We start from the raw sequence: 17,759 nt of genomic DNA, 5'->3' as shown, positions 1-17,759 counted from the left end.
GTTTCTCCAATCCGGCTGTGAAAAACAGGCGAATTGGAGAAGCCTAAGTGCGCATGTCAGTTTGGCCAGCCTGGGACAGCCAGCTAAACAGACATGCGCATTTAAATGTACACATCTACCACTTCTCCCCCGTGCCATAGCACAGCCCCTTCACACACTGGCTCAGAGCCAGCAGCTGAAAAATAAAACAATAGTAAAATATAGTTTTAGTTTTCAGCTGCTGGCTGTGAGCCAGCGGGGTGACGCTACTCTGCCATAGCGGAGGAGCCACCGTTGGGTATTAGCGCCTAGTCTGAAAGAGGTTTATGCCAGAATAAAGTAAAAGCTCACAACTGGCCCTTTTGCACAAAAACCTTGGAAAACAGAATTCATACTTCTCAAATTCTGCAGGAGTAACGAGATGTGTTTTCCATTTATTTTTAAGATGTGCTCATTTGTTGTCTGCATTCATTTCATAAACCTAAAGAACACGAACAAATACTTGTAAAAAAATAAACAGATTTTAATTAGTTTGCAATTTACTTTCATTATATTGCAATTGTGTATCATAAAATAAACTGACTGCATACTAAATGTGTTTTCTTTCAAATATATGTCAGTACTGTACAAAACATAGTAAAAAGAGCCATAGAAAAATAATACATATCAACCAACTGAAAACAGACTTTTTAAAATAAACTTTTTTTCAAAAATCCATCCCTTCAAAAATGTCATCTATATCATCTTTGTCAATACTGCAGTCAATTCCAATCTTTACACTACTCTCCGACTCATAAGGCTTGACAGGAAGTTTTCCAGTTTCCAGAAGAGATTTGGCCCGACACGATGACTCTATTGTTTCAGTACCCCTGTATCGAACAGTTATATCTTCTGGCTGAAAATGTTCAGAAATACCTTTGAAGGTTTTCTTTGTGGATATTTTAATTTCTTGTGCAGATTTCAGTCTGGACAGCTTCAACACTGCATTATTCTTGTTAAAATACATCTTTCTGCATTTCAGTTTTCTTGGAGAAGACCGTTTGAATGCTATATTCCCAGTGCCACAGAGAAGGTATCGACAGACGGATGCTTTCATACACCGCAATTTCTTTTTCCGACTTAAAAAAAAAAGTTTGGAATAGATTAGAATTATTAATCATGCAAATCATAGACCAACCAGACAAACGCAATCAAGCATATGTTTAGCAACAATGCATTCAAATAATCCATTTTAAAAATGAAGTATTCCAAAGAGGACCACCTCCCTCTGTTAAACTGGAGCAAGGACACTCTTTCCACCAGTTCTAACAGCACCTCACTTGAGTCCGATATTGGCTACCAGCTATTTTAAACTCCCTTCAATTACACAGCTTGCTAGGCCGTATTGGGAGAGCAGCAAGCTGTGGCAGCCATTGGCATGAAGGTCAAAAGTGACTTGCCCATAAGGACTTTCGGAATCTGCTTCTCCTTCCTCTCACCACCCTGACAGTCTGAGGGACCACAAATACAAATATTTTCTGACCTTGTGTATCACCGAGGGTTATCCAAGACTTCAAAATTTAAGGTGTTCGATTCACCATTTTATAGAACCATAACAAGTCTCCTTAATTCAGGCTTTTGCCCAGGGGTGCTTTCTTTATTTGGATCAGGCCTGAAAATATGATGTCTTGATACTTCATGAGTGGTTTAGATGTAGATGAGCATATTACATGCTACACTTAACATTGTAGGCTTACAATTGCAATACTTTTTGTAAAACAATCAATGGACAGTATTTTTTCATCAACACATTTGGTTCTAAGTCTTATCCTACTAGTCAATGTAAAATATTGCATTGGTTTTATAGATTCAAGGAGTTCTCCAACTGCTTGGTTTATCCAATGTCAGATTCAGTTCAATTTACAAAATCAACCACATTTTTATATAAATCTTCCAAACAAAAGAATTATGCCAGACCTACCTGTATCCTTGGGATTCCAGATGACTCAATCGTTTACTTTTTAAACACCTGTTTCCTAAAAAGAGGACATTCGACTTGAGTTTTCTGGTACGGCACCATTTCACAGCAGCTTGGAGTTCTACTGACAATTCCTTGAAAGATTCTACTCTCTGAATCTTCGGTAAAAATGATGTGATAGATGCTATAGATTCAGATCCCAAACAGGCTGATGAAGAAACAATGGATGACTTGTCTTTTTTCGTTGAATGAATATTTAGTGCAGGTGTGGTTTCCTAAAATACAGAAAGGCAACAAATAAAAATAAAACATTTTCACTACAAAAACAGACTGCAGTAACGCATATATTTTATTCACACCAGAAAACAATATTCATAAACTGATTGCTAGATATTTGTGCCAGATAAAAACAATAGATGGATTAAATTATTATGATAAATAGGTTCTTGTTTTAATATTTATTAATTTATAGAGCTGTGAGTGAACTGTTGCTTTTCTTTCAAAGTCATAGAGCACTGATAAAACATTTTACTATAAAAATATATTTCCAAAAGAAAAACATAGAACAAAATGCCACTGGTCTCAAAGGCAAAAAAAAGGGACCTGCAGATCCCACTCCTTAAATGTGAAAAGGCTACACACAATCCGTCAATTAGGCTAAATAAGGGTCCAGAACAATGGGCAACATAATGGCAGTTCAAAGGACAGAGGGATTTGGAGGCTTCAATGACTGACAATAAACAGGCTGATCTGTCAACCAGACTACCGAAAGTAGAACAAGGTGAAAAAAACATCCACCTGGCTATTCTAAAGTATATGCTATTCTCACGTGACGACACTCACTTGCCTTTAAACTCAAAAGCCTCCATTGTGATGTGTTTTTCTGGCACATTCCAAAAACTATAACAATCTTACCTCTGTATATCTTATTGTCTTTCACCATTGTTGCAATTTGTACCTGAACACTGGCATCCATATTAATTACTATTAATTATAGTATTTTGTGTTCCATAGTCACCAAATATCTATTGATTTATAGCTCTGATACAGTATTTGGTCTTTGTTTTGCCTCTAGTTTGTTTAGACTAAAGTGTGACTAATTGCTTTTACTTTCAAAGGGTCCCCATTACGTCCCTCTGTCTTCTATTTCTCAAAGGAATCAACTCATTACATTGTACCATTCATATTTTTGTGATCTATAGGTTAAAGTAATTGAACATTTTCATAGATGACTTAACCAGTCTTGCAATTCATACAGTCCTTTTCAGAGAGAACATTTCCAATACACAAGTACATTTTCTACTGTGACAGAACTGCCTTTATTTTGCTTTCCTTTGATAATGATAGTACTAAATCAATAATCTGAACATTTGACCCACTTTCTAATTCCTTTTGCCAAAATGCATTTGAAGTATGTATATTGGAATTGTGCTCTTTTATCTCACTGGTGCGTGAAGTCTTGCGATTGAAGTTGCATGGGCACATAATCAAATGTATTAAGAAAGTACTATCACAGATCAATTTTTTTTGTTGCCTATGTATACATGATTAATAAATCCAGCTTTGATAACTTTTCTGCAATCGCTGCAGTATAAGAATGATTAAATTGTTTTTTTTGATTGAGCTAGATTTGGTTATCAATTGGTCTTCTTTTATTACTGAGTCAAGATTTTCTTTACATTTCTTTCACAATGGTAAATGAACAATAGTGATAAATAAACATCTCTCAACTGCGTATCTAAAGAAATGAAAGACCTATACTTTATCACTATTTTCTAACATTATCATTACACATTGGAATAAAGGTGTATTAGTGTAACTGTCTGTAATTAAAAATGTTATCTTTGTGGTTAACAACCTTTTCCTTGTTTAGCTTTGTCTTGTGCTTCTTTAAGCCAATGCTGTCACAAGGTCCCTCTTCAAATTGTTGCATTATTCTTTGTTGAGACTTATAATAAATCATCTTTGCCTCAAATAATTTACTCATGTCATTAACCATATGGCTTCTGTCTCTGAGAACTGCTACTAATGGGTGGACTGAGTATATATCCCTGCAAGATAATAGCAAGAATCTTGCATCGGAGAGGCGCACCAAATAGAAAAGATGTCCAGTCAAAAGTTCATAATACTGAATATGCCGGGACTTATCTAGTGTCAAATGTAAAACTCTTTTTAAGTGACTAAAGGGTTTGATATCAGACTAACTATTTAAGTCCCCCCTGTTCAAAGAAGATGTGGTGTAGATAAAGCATAAATTCTTTGAAGTCCACTTTCACTAACTATGAACTTTAGATATAAAGAGGGGCCATCAACTGGGTTTAGAGAGTGCCCAAAGAACAGGTAAATCACAAACTTTCCTTAACATACTCACTCAATGGCAAGTATTTAGGACACTGCAAAGGCGATCAAGAGAGGGGAATTGAATACATTAACGCCAGCTTTAAAGAGACCCTGTCTGTAGGAAGGTGGAATCTGACTATATGGTTACCCCCACTTTTTGCCTTGTGTTTTGCTGGTTTTCGACTTAGTTGGACTGGGATCCTGCTATTCAGGGCCCCAGTCTATCTGCTTTCTCTATAAAATGGATTCCAAGTACTTTAGGTACATACCAGATTGGTTACTGGGTTACCCTTGTGAGTCCCTGTATATGGTACCAGGGGCTGACGCATGTATTATGCCACCCCTGGGAAGCCTTCCAAAATGGCACCACAGGCCTGCACTTGCAGCTTGGCTAAGGTGGTGTAAGCACCCCTTACTTAGATATAGTATACCTATATCTACCTTTACATATAGACACATATTAACCTACAAGTCACTACTATGGCAGGCCTTGACAATCCTGAAGGCAGAGTGCTTGGTTTTGTGTGAGAGGGTGCCCTAGCATGAGCTGAGCCCCTCTGCAGCTTTCGGAAATATCTCCTTATAGCTGTTCTATGATCTAACCATACCATATACTCTTAAGTGCAATATAATCCTCGCGGTTAATGCTAACTTTGGTTTGGCTTTATCAAAACAGGTCGTGTTTGGTGTCAAACACTTTGGAATACTACCCCCGCCACTTCTGGCGGCAGGGGTAGCATTCCACCCTTCTTGAGGGAGAAGTCATGTACACACTGGTATACCCCGTTAAAGTTAAACAGAACCTCAGCATCACAAAATGGATGCTGCTGCCACAGACACGAGTCTGACCTCCTGCTGCTGGACGAAACTCCGGCAGGGGATGCCTGGACAATACGTTTCCTGTCCAGGGAGGTGCCAGCACCTCCCCATAAGGCTTTAGTGTATTGGGGCTGGGCAGGTTGCATTCAGTGAATGCTTTTCAGACACTGCCTGGGGCACACAAGGTGCTCCATGCATTTCTCAATTCAAACCGGTTGCTGGAGCACTCTGCCCCAACTTTGGCGCAAAACTGGACAAAGAGGAAGGGGTGTAACCACCCCCTCCCCAGGTCCTCCCATAGGTGGGACCCTAGAGTTAGTCCGACCCCTAAACTTGCTATAAGTATAGGAACCCTATAGGATTTTAGATTACCTGGACGAAACTCTGAAGAAGAAATCTAGGACCTTCGACATTTCATTTCGACTGAAAGACTGAAGAATCTCCCTTGGGGTCAAGGAGTGACCTCCCTGTTCAAACAGGCACGAAAGACGCATCTTTGCCTGTCTGCATTTTCGAGGCTCCCGCCGGATCCCGAAGAATCTGCGACACAGGACACGGACTTCCAGGCATCTCTGAAGCTGACACAAGTTCCCAGCAGAGCTGAGACCTGTAGCTGATACGAGAGACGTGGGACCGGAACTCCTGGACATCTTGTGTTTTTGCAACTGCACCTACTTCCCGAAGTTGTGCATTTGGGTATTTGAAGCCCCTGCCCCGAGCAGCTTTTGCACCGAAGTACCGAGGCCAGCACTCCACGAGTGACCTGTGAGTCCCCTTTCTTCACCGCAGCTGAAGGCTCCTTCGCGGTTCCTAGTCCGTTGGATTGTGAGCCCCCACGAAGGCCAATCCTTTGTTTCTTGAGCTTTCCTGGTTGCTCCAGACGTGCTCCGACTCCTCTCCAACGAGTGAGTACCTCAGACCTTGCTGGTCTGCACCGAAGCCAATCTTGTCATCTTGCGTGGGTTGCTGTTGCCAAGGCTTGTTGGGTCCAATCCGGCTACCGACGCTGCAGCACTCGACATCCTTCGTGGGACAGCTCGAATCCAGCTCATGGTCGTCGTCGACGCCTCCTGGTCCTCGTGGCTGAAGAGTCAAGCTTCACCTCTTTCACCTGAAAACACCCTACATCGGCTGGCATCTTCTTGTCGCCATCCTGGTCACTGGCTAGTGACCCAGACTCTGTCCCCTCTGCTTTCAGGTTCTTCACATCTCCGACCCACCCTTGGATCCACCCAGACACTTTTCCTCTGGTCGCCTGCAGCATTTCTTCGCAGCTCTCCATTGGAATCAACGACGAAACCCGACACCAAAAGAAACCTATGCACCCGGCTTCCCTGGGTGAGGCAACACGAGTACTCCGGTGCTCCCGTGGGTCTTGACTCTCGAAGTGTCCTAGTCTAAAAGGGTTCCATCGTAGTTCACCTCTAAGTGTCCTTATTCTTTAAAATTGTACCTTGTTCGTTCTCCATAGAAAGTCAATGGTGATTCGCTGCTGTGTTTAGACACTGCACGCGACCCCCGTGGGTCTCCCGTGTCCCTACCTTGGGTGGTTCCGGGTTGCCCCAGCGGTTCTACAGGCCCTACGCCTGCTTTCTAACCCTCACTTGGTTCTTATACCACTATTTTAGAATATGGTTTGTGAGGCCCGTAGGGCATTATGTATACTGTGCAACTTATCATATGCTAATTATGTTCCTTGTATTGTAATTTTACCTCTGACCTCATAAATAGACCAAAGGGGTTGTGTTTAGAATAAATACATATATATTTGATATATACCTTGTGTGGTGTACTTTCATTCAAGAGATTATGGGCTGGTAAAACAACTTGCTTAACTCGCCTCTAAGTCTCAGCCTGAAGGCTGCTCTCCACAGCTACCACTAGGATAGCTTTCTATAAGGTTGACTTTAAACCTACCATCAATAAGGATCGTTTGGACTGGTGCAAGGTGCCCACCAGAATAGTGGACATCATATGCCAGGCCAACTTCTCACTTCTGTCAAGGAATGGTAAACTGGAACAGAGAGCTGGAAGATTAAAATAAACAGTCCGGATCCATTATCAGTCTATAGATCCTTGAAAAAAGTATGGGCCAGTTCAAACCAATCCTCATTCAAGATGCTATATATAACTTTTTATAAACTAAGGAAGTATACTGAGATAGCAAGAATAAGCTTTGAAAGTGATAAATCTGTAAGATAGGGAGGAGTCAAATTGGAGAAATTTTAGGGGCAATTTCCTTCACTCGAAAAACATGAGCTTATAGGACTTCACTGAAAATTATTCTAACTTACCTGGGAGTACTTAGATACTGCTTCTCAGAAGCAATATCTTGAGCCAATGCTATTCTCAGCAAAGGGGGTGGTGATGAACAGAGTGTCTGAATTAAGCAGACCACTCTTACCCAGTCCAAAGATCAGGGCTTGATCCATCACCGTTATTTATCTCACTGCCCCATCCCAGCTCAGAACCTGGCTATATGCAAATTAGTCTGTCCCTGGCCCAGTGCATCATAGGAACAGGGCAGACCAAACTACCAAGCCAATTCTTCACCAGAAAGGAGACAAGCTACCGGGGACCGGTTTCTGGCATTTCAGCCTCTTCGGCCCGGCTTGCTTGAATCCTGATGGAGCAGTGAGAAAGGGACTCATGTCTGAGTATACCCTGCCACACCTATAGTGGCCAAAAACGATACAGAAAAGGGGGTGGTGATGAACAGAGTGTCTGAATTAAGCAGACCACTCTTACCCAGTCCAAAGATCAGGGCTTGATCCATCACCGTTATTTATCTCACTGCCCCATCCCAGCTCAGAACCTGGCTATATGCAAATTAGTCTGTCCCTGGCCCAGTGCATCATAGGAACAGGGCAGACCAAACTACCAAGCCAATTCTTCACCAGAAAGGAGACAAGCTACCGGGGACCGGTTTCTGGCATTTCAGCCTCTTCGGCCCGGCTTGCTTGAATCCTGATGGAGCAGTGAGAAAGGGACTCATGTCTGAGTATACCCTGCCACACCTATAGTGGCCAAAAACGATACAGAAAAGGGGGTGGTGATGAACAGAGTGTCTGAATTAAGCAGACCACTCTTACCCAGTCCAAAGATCAGGGCTTGATCCATCACCGTTATTTATCTCACTGCCCCATCCCAGCTCAGAACCTGGCTATATGCAAATTAGTCTGTCCCTGGCCCAGTGCATCATAGGAACAGGGCAGACCAAACTACCAAGCCAATTCTTCACCAGAAAGGAGACAAGCTACCGGGGACCGGTTTCTGGCATTTCAGCCTCTTCGGCCCGGCTTGCTTGAATCCTGATGGAGCAGTGAGAAAGGGACTCATGTCTGAGTATACCCTGCCACACCTATAGTGGCCAAAAACGATACAGAAAAGGGGGTGGTGATGAACAGAGTGTCTGAATTAAGCAGACCACTCTTACCCAGTCCAAAGATCAGGGCTTGATCCATCACCGTTATTTATCTCACTGCCCCATCCCAGCTCAGAACCTGGCTATATGCAAATTAGTCTGTCCCTGGCCCAGTGCATCATAGGAACAGGGCAGACCAAACTACCAAGCCAATTCTTCACCAGAAAGGAGACAAGCTACCGGGGACCGGTTTCTGGCATTTCAGCCTCTTCGGCCCGGCTTGCTTGAATCCTGATGGAGCAGTGAGAAAGGGACTCATGTCTGAGTATACCCTGCCACACCTATAGTGGCCAAAAAAGATACAGAAAAGGGGGTGGTGATGAACAGAGTGTCTGAATTAAGCAGACCACTCTTACCCAGTCCAAAGATCAGGGCTTGATCCATCACCGTTATTTATCTCACTGCCCCATCCCAGCTCAGAACCTGGCTATATGCAAATTAGTCTGTCCCTGGCCCAGTGCATCATAGGAACAGGGCAGACCAAACTACCAAGCCTTGTTGTAAATAATTTTGTCCACCCTAAGCGTGGAAGGGTATACTCAGATGTGAGTCCCTTGCTCATTGCACCATCAGGATTCAAGCAAGCCGAGCCGAAGACGGCTGTAATGCCAGAAACCGGTCCCCGGAAGCTTGTTTCCTTCCCAGTGTAAGAATTGGCTTTTGTAGTCTGGTCTGCCCTGTTCCCATGATGCACTGGGCCAGGGACAGACTAATTTGCATACAGCCAGGTTCTGAAACTGGGATGGTGCAATGAGCTAAAAAACGGTGTTGGATCTAGCCCGGATCTCTTGACTGGGTGAGAGTACTCTGCTTAATTCAGAGACTCTGTCCATCACCACCCCTTGTTGTAAATAATTTTGTCCACCCTAAGCGTGGAAGGGTATACTCAGATGTGAGTCCCTTGCTCATTGCACCATCAGGATTCAAGCAAGCCGGGCCGAAGACGGCTGTAATGCCAGAAACCGGTCCCCGGAAGCTTGTTTCCTTCCCAGTGTAAGAATTGGCTTTTGTAGTCTGGTATGCCCGGTTCCCATGATGCACTGGGCCAGGGACAGACTAATTTGCATACAGCCAGGTTCTGAAACTGGGATGGTGCAATGAGCTAAAAAACGGTGTTGGATCTAGCCCTGATCTCTTGACTGGGTGAGAGTACTCTGCTTAATTCAGAGACTCTGTCCATCACCACCCCTTGTTGTAAATAATTTTGTCCACCCTAAGCGTGGAAGGGTATACTCAGATGTGAGTCCCTTGCGCATTGCACCATCAGGATTCAAGCAAGCCGGGCCGAAGACGGCTGTAATGCCAGAAACCGGTCCCCGGAAGCTTGTTTCCTTCCCAGTGTAAGAATTGGCTTTTGTAGTCTGGTCTGCCCTGTTCCCATGATGCACTGGGCCAGGGACAGACTAATTTGCATACAGCCAGGTTCTGAAACTGGGATGGTGCAATGAGCTAAAAAACGGTGTTGGATCTAGCCCTGATCTCTTGACTGGGTGAGAGTACTCTGCTTAATTCAGAGACTCTGTCCATCACCACCCCTTGTTGTAAATAATGCTATTCTCAGGGCTCAAGACAGACATAAAGAGAAGAATGTGTTCATGTCGATGGACAGGTTCTATAGGCAATCATGCCTTCTCTCACCAATAAGGCCACAGGTTTGATGCCTTTTACAGTGTCCTTCAACAAAAGAAATTCTCAATATATTCCTCCCCCTTGCTAGAGTTTTAAGTTATTTTCAAAAGCAGGCCAGAGCCACTCGAGGCAGTACCAAATTCATGATTTTTTTTACCTGGGAAGCATCCTTCAATTTGTACCTCATACCGCCCAATCTGCCTGCTGAATTGGGCTATTAAATCATTTGCAGAAATCATAAATGCATATCTGGAAAGGGTCCTCCCAAATGAAATAGTTAAAATTCAATGCGGCTTCATCAGAAGCTGATAGGCAAACACTGATTGCCAGTAAACTGTTCATGTCATTATTTTGGTAAGCAAACCTGGTCAACGGCTCCACTGATTGGAGAAGAGAAGGTCTTTGACCAGGCTAAATTACTTCCGGTCACTGGTTTCTTAAAAATCTGGATTTGGTCCAGATCTAGCGGAGTTCAGGCAATTTAATTTTGTGGACTCTCAACAAGAATTTTTTTAACCAAATGCCTTCCTTGCCTAATGCTTTATCTAGTGGAATTAGCCAAAGCTCCGGATTGTACAGTCTCATTTTTAGGTCGAGCCTGGGTAGCGCACGCACTGCTCTGCGAGGTATGCTGTATTGAGGTAGGGACTTGAAACTCCGCCTACATTTTTCATTAGCTTGTGTCATTGTTCACTGTAAACTGTGGCTGTTCACTGATCAAGAGGCTTAGAAGTCCCTCCTTAGTACCACCTTGTCTCATTTTGTAACCTCCGATGGCGACACTCAGTTACATGTGTTGTTGCTCGGTAGGCTTTAATTAAAGCCTCCAAGCACTATTTTCTCAAATAGCTTTTTCCTGCTGTTGGAAACGCTCTTTTTATTATTTTTATAGCACGAATTTGCAATGCATTGGTCTTTCATTTGCAAGATTTTACGCTATTGGCATTGTAAATGACAATGCCTTTTATTTATCGGTTTTGAAAAAACAACCCATAAAAAAAAAAAAAAACAGTCATTTACAATGCCAACAGCTCAAAACTCTCATAAATGCGAGACCTATTGCATTGCAAATGCTTGTTTAACTTGTAACGGGACAAATGACTTGTAGAATTGTAATGATTTAAACATTAATAGTTTGAAAACTGCAAGAGGTCACTACAAAACTAGTCAATTGCATGATGTTTATGCTTAGCAACTTATGAACTTTCTTGGCCCTTTCAATTAGAGAACTTGAGCTAGTCGAGAAAGGTTTTAATCAATTATAAAACACATAGGGCCATGAACTTCTCAGAGCCATCGGGAGCTACCGAACCAACTGTAAAAAAAATCCCCTTGCCCGGAATAAGCATTTTGCCATATTTTTGGTTATCTTCCAGACTAAACATCCCAATGCTCAATAAAAAATTATGTGATAAAATGATTATCATATCTATCACCAAGTCATCTAGATCAGCACAAAAAAAAGAAATCAGTGTCCATTCCCCTCACTCTCCAGAAAGGACTCACAGTTCACCAAAGGAAATGATCGCAGGACCACAACGCAAGGCACTACCTAGGTCCAAAACCATCAGCTCACGAAGCACACAGAGGTGCCAGACAATGTCATTGGTTCACGATAAACCACAATTCCGTCCCCTGGGAGACCAGCCTGTTCACGATGCAGCCTGCCTCAGCACAGTCTGCGAGGCATATGATGCACTCACAGTCAAACCGGCCACCCCAACCAACAAGTCATTCAATCCACGTACCGGACACCTGTGTGTGACACTGTATGGGAGTCCCCTGCCCTAGGATGTGTACCCGAACACCCAACCAACTGCATTCTCTCCAGCAGTGCACCCCCAAGTCTCTAAATTTCGCTCTACGTTGCCATCTGTGCAAACTGAGCGTGGGCGGCACTCCTCAGCTATTCCCCAATCACACACACTCAGCTCTCCACGCATTCAGTTGAAGTTGCGCGTCCAGTGGATAGCAATTTGCTGCTTGGCCAACACAAGCCCCAGCAAGGTAAATCTGTGTTGCATACGGGCCCCAGTCTTGGGGATATGCAGGACCCCAATGAGACGATGTTTGCCTGTAGCCTCTACCTGGACACCCATGTTTTCCTGTAACAGTAACTATATGAGTTTTTTTGATAATCGATTGTTGATAAGCAAGCAGTTTGTTGACCATGGGAGAGAACAGTAGTTATTGTGGCATGTTAAACTTTGGCAAAGTGCCCAACACTGTATGCTCAAAACGACTGAGTATGTGGGAACCTCATACCATACCTGGCTTTAGAAGCAAGGATCGATGAAGCTACTAGCCAGGGCATCCCCATGCAAACGTTTTGAAAGTAAGTTAAGAATACAGTTGGTTGACGTAGAAAGTTCAATTCCCAAAAATGCCCAGGATGCTGTTTTTTTCATCTAAAATGTCTAATTGAAGTGTAGCTGCCTTTAAGCATCCATTGCATAGATAAATACGGTATACATAGTTAAATATTTAAACAGAGCATAACAAGACCTCTGATCTCAAACTGTATTCACTATTAATCAGTTTTAGAAACAGAGGAACTGGGGTCAATGTGGGTAGTGATGGGTACAGTAAATAAGATGAGGGAAAAGGGACTTAGATACTTCATAGTTTCTTTTTACTCTATTCTTATCATTGTATAACAGACTTGAAAAAATATGTCATTCACATAACAGAAATGGCAAACGAAATTTGCCTGCAGCTAATTTTGGAAACTACATCACACACTCAGTAACTGAAGTACAGTAATTTAGAGCACGTTGTGTTTATAGCAAAGGCTGCTTTTAAAATTACAGGTTTGTACAGGGGACACTTTTTGTCCTCATAGCAATAACCTAAACAAATACGTAAGCAGCAATTGTCCATTTCTTATACTAGACATATATGGCAACAATATTGCAGCTGGCCTTTACGTAGAGCACAGAACATACTTTCCACACTGAACTGCACTGACATTTGTCTAGAGCTTCCAAAACCCCCTTCGGCTAACTGGATAGTCGAGTAAGTAGCTACTCTGTTTGTTATTCATGTTTATCCTGCTTTTTGCAATGGTGTGTTCCGACTATTGTGTGACAAATGTGTGTAGGGTGTAGGTTATTTTCTCGGTTTATAGACGCACAAACATTTTGGAAATTTTCATGTAAAAATGTAATACATTTTCTGAAGTATCTACGTGTACAAAGATTGTGAATACAAACCTGTGAAGGATTCAGCTGATGTTTTTTGCACAACGACTTTATATCAAACTCCGGCAATTTCTCTGCAGAAGAGATAATGGTAAATACATTACTTTTTAGTAACAGACTGATAGATAATACATTAGAAATTATATCTGTTAGAGACCATGCTAGAGGGCCTACGTGATTTAAAGCAATGAGTAGATCACATACTGGTATGCTGTGTTAAAATGATAGTTCGGGCTGGACTGTTCCCATGAGGCTCAGGGTCTGACTGATTTGCATATGACCATGTCTGAACTGGGGTGGTGGAGTGAGCTAAAGAATGATGATGGATTAAACCCAGATCAGTTGACTGGGGGTGAGTGTTTGATTTGCTCAAGCGCTCCATCCATCATCCTCATTGGCATTGCTGTGTTAAAAGGATATGCACACTGTGAGGCTCTCTTGGGATCCAGGAGCAGTCAGAGGCTAGCTGGCAATATTTACTGCATTATTGTAATTTACCAGTGACGCGGTAAAGCCACAAAGCTGTGACTACAGGACCATGGACTCCCTTTTACCACCAGACGCTCTTAATGTAGTGGGTCAACCGTTAAGCCTCTGACATGACATGAAGCTCTTGTTTGATTCAGGACAACAATTAAAAGACTATCACCTGTAGTCTGCCTTCTATGTTCACAATAATATGGGCTTAGTAAAAGGTCAACCGTCATTTACTTTAAATCTACAAAGCAACTGAACATAGCTTTTTGTACTAAGTAAAGCAATTTTTGGCTCACCCAGTGGACACAACCACAGTCCGGTGGACAAACATGCTAAGTGCCACTTTTAGGCAAACAGCAGACCTGGTTGTACAGCAGTCCTGAGGGTACTCTGCGGAGCGCTTCCTCTTTTGGTACTAAATGACTTGGAACCCAGAACAAAGGAGGGTTATGTGGTTCCCACTTTTATACAAATTGTCTAATCAGAGGGTGCGGATCAGCTGTCGCCAACTGTAGAACTGTTTTGGGGTGAAACTACCTTCAAGAGTCCTTTCCATGCTGTTCTGTAGACACAGCTTTTGTGTATCGTGAGATTTCTCACTGCAGGGAGCCTTGGGGATGGCTCCATCCTCGAGCACCCACAACAAGGCACAAAAGAGGTGAGAGGGTTTTTGCCCCGGCTCTCCCCCCCTCGTACCTCCGGTCTGACACCACTCACTAGATAAAAACGCAGGGTCTTCTTACTCTCATAGTCCTCTTTCCAACTTGTGTGACTGTGTTTGCACTAACTCCTGGGTAAGGAGAACCCATATGATGTAAAAGTGGCAGAACAGATCGACAACTGATGGGAAAATTCTCACCTTGGGTATGTGTCTCACGTGAATGTGGCTACATAGTATCACGTGGTGTCACTGAATAATTCAGCTCACAATCCCCCTTTCTGTCATGTCAATGGTCGTTTGTGATTAGAGTTTACTTTTGACTCCTAGATACTTTCTGTGTAAATTAGGTTATTGTTGGGGGCGCGTATCTAGTATGGAGTCGTTAAACTAGCCCTCGGACCCTCTTCTATGTAGTGTGTTTTATAGTACAACTAAACATTGACTAAACAGAAGTACTCATTATGGTCCCACACCCCAATGCCTGGAACGACACCTGGTGGCCCCCCGCCCTCGTTGGCCCACCCACTCACACAGACCTCGCACGCAACCTTGGAAATATCCTCGACTCCGAGCTCAAAATGAACTGCCAGATCAACTCCATCACATCCTCCTGCTTCCACATCCTCCGCCTCGTACGCAAGACCTTCAAATGGATCTCCCTTGAGCACAGAAAAACCGTCACCCACGCCCTCGTCACCAGCAGACAAGACTACGGCAAAGCACTCTACACCACAATGAGCAACAACCTCACCACAAGCTACAAAACATTCAGAACACCGCCTCAAGACTGGTCCTCAACCTACCACGACATTGCCACATCTCCCAACACCTGTGCACACTCCACTGGCTCCCCATTGTGGCTAGAATCACCTTCAAGATCCTCACCCACACACACAAAGCCCTCCACAACACAGGACCAGCATACCTCAACAGCCGACTCAACTTCCACGCACCCCAAAGAGCCCTACGATCAGCCCAGCTCTCATATGCCGTGGCTCCCCGCGCCAGAAAGACAAGATCAGGAGGCCCCTCCTTCTCCTTCCTCGGGGCCAGAGCATGGAACACCCTACTGCTCCACCTCAGACAGACAACCTCATTCCCCATCTTCACGAGAAACCTCAAAAACTGGCTCTTCGACAGACCCACTTCTTGATGGACCGGATCCTACACCTCCCCTCCTCCCCCAGCGACTTGAGACCCTTATGGGTGAGTAGTCGCGCTTAACAACCCCTTGATTGATTGATTGATTGATGGAGGTATTCAGCCCAACTGAAGCAGTAATCCGGGATGGACAAAAGGTCAGGCCGCACTTAGAGATGTCCCCACCATTTACAACAGAGTTTGCAGTCCCGCCCCCCTTACACATGCGATCCAACAAATGCCAGTGCTCATGAAGACTAATTAGCTAACCAAAATGCTCATAGAATTTCTAGACAGCTCTATCCCCATTCCTCACTTCAGTGTCTGGGACTCCTATCCCCAGCTACAGGATTGCATGAAATACACACCCATTCTCTGGGGAGGTAGCCCTCCTCCCACTGTCTTGTACTGGCTAGGCCAGGCAAGGATCATACAAAATGGGTCCTACTGGCCTTCATTACTCTGGCTCAGTCACACCATATATATGCTATACTTGCTACACACACAAACATGCTTAAAAAAAAGAATGTCATTGCAAGGGTCAGAGTGGGCTAAAGAACGGTGATGGATCAAACCCAGATCTTTTGCCTGGGTGTGAGTGTTTAATTGGTTCAGATGCTCCGTCCATCACCACCCCCTTTTGTACCACTTTGGCCGCCATAAGTGTGGCAGGGTATGCTCAGACGCGAGTCCCTTGCTCACTTTGCCACTGGATTCAAGCACGCCGGGCTGAAGATGGCTGTAATGCCAGAAACCGGTCCTCGGAAGCTTGTTTCCGGTCCAGGGAAGGCATGGCTTGGCAGTTCGGGCTGGACTGTTCCCATGAGGCACAGGGTCAGACTGATTTGCATATAGCCATGTCTGAACTGGGGTGGCAGAGTGGGCTAAAGAACGGTGATGGATCAAACCCAGATCTTTTGATTGGGTGCGAGTGTTTGATTGGTTCAGATGCTCCGTCCATCGCCACCCCCTTTTGTACCGCAAGGGTCTGTGCATGCTCCTTGACTCGCACCCCAAGCCTCCGAACCCCTCATACTCTGATTGACCACCACTGCTGACTATCCGCTCTCCGCTTGGAAACAGCTCGGCACACAAAACACAGCCACCCTCATGAATTCCATCCACTCAGGGGCTCCCACCGACCCCTGCCCCCGACTGAATCTTCAACCAAAGAGGAGACGAGATCAGCCGCCAACTCACCACCATCCTAAATGCCTCCTTCACCACTGCCACCTTTCCTGATGCCTGTAAACATGCAGAGGTCAGCCCCCTCCTCAAGAAACTAATCTCACTACTCCCATTCCTCGCCAAGTCCTGGATAAGGCCATCAACCACCAACTCACCTAACACATGGCGAGTAATAACCTACCGGACCCCTCCCAATCAGGCTTGCAAACGAAACTAAGCACTGAGACAGCCCTGATAGCTGCAACTGACGACATCAGCAACCTACTGGACAGAGGAGAATCAGTCACCCTGATTTTGCTTGACCTCTCCGCAGCCTTCGACATGGTCTCCCACCAGAAACTAATCAACTGCCTACACAAGATTGGTATAACAAACAACGAGCTCAGATGGATGGCATCCTTTCTCATAGGACGCTCCCAGAGTCGGACTCCTTTCTTTCACATTGCAAGCCAAACACATCTGCGGAATGTCCCAAGGCTCATCCCTCAGCCCAACCCTTGTCAACATCTACATGACACCACTCACAGACATCGTCAGATTGCACAACCCCAATTCCATCTCCTACACCGACGACACTCTGCTCATCCTCGCTCTCTCAGCCAACCCCACCTCAATAAAGACACATTTCCACAACTGTATGAAGCACGTCTCCATTTAGATGAAAAAGACCTGGCTCAAGCTCAATACAGACAAGACGGAAGTCGTCATCTTTGGCAAACACAGCGCCCTCTGGAACATCTCCTGGTGGCCATTGGAACTCTGACCCACCCCCAAGCCAAAAGACCACGCCCGCAACCTCCGCATCACCCTTGACAGCGAACTCTTAATGAAACATCAGGTCAACGCAGTCTCCTCAGCCTGCTTCCACATGCTCCGCAAAATCTTCCAGTGGCTCCCCATCAACACCAGGAAGATGGTAAAGAAGACCCTGATCACCAGCAGACT

The 17,759-nt window shown here is 44.3% G+C and overlaps 1 protein-coding gene across 2 annotated transcripts in view; it reads right to left on the bottom strand.

The window, feature by feature from the left end:
- Positions 1–274: 274 nt before the first annotated feature.
- Positions 275–17,759, bottom strand: part of RMP64 (ribonuclease MRP subunit p64) — a 165,578-nt gene continuing 148,093 nt past the window's right edge. For both annotated transcript variants that reach the window (XM_078657506.1, XM_078657507.1), the window contains exons 7-9: positions 13,361–13,422; positions 1,940–2,211; positions 275–1,097 (exon numbers count right to left, since the gene is read on the bottom strand). In XM_078657506.1, the coding sequence (XP_078513632.1) occupies positions 686–1,097; positions 1,940–2,211; positions 13,361–13,422 (746 nt within the window). In that variant the 3' untranslated portion in view covers positions 275–685. The remainder of the gene's footprint in view (positions 1,098–1,939; positions 2,212–13,360; positions 13,423–17,759) is intronic.

Source organism: Lissotriton helveticus, chromosome 8 (genome assembly GCF_964261635.1).
Source record: "Lissotriton helveticus chromosome 8, aLisHel1.1, whole genome shotgun sequence".
Lineage (NCBI taxonomy): Eukaryota > Metazoa > Chordata > Amphibia > Caudata > Salamandridae > Lissotriton > Lissotriton helveticus.
The sequence above is the reverse complement of the archived record's forward strand: the minus strand, read 5'-3'. Positions and strand labels throughout refer to the sequence as shown.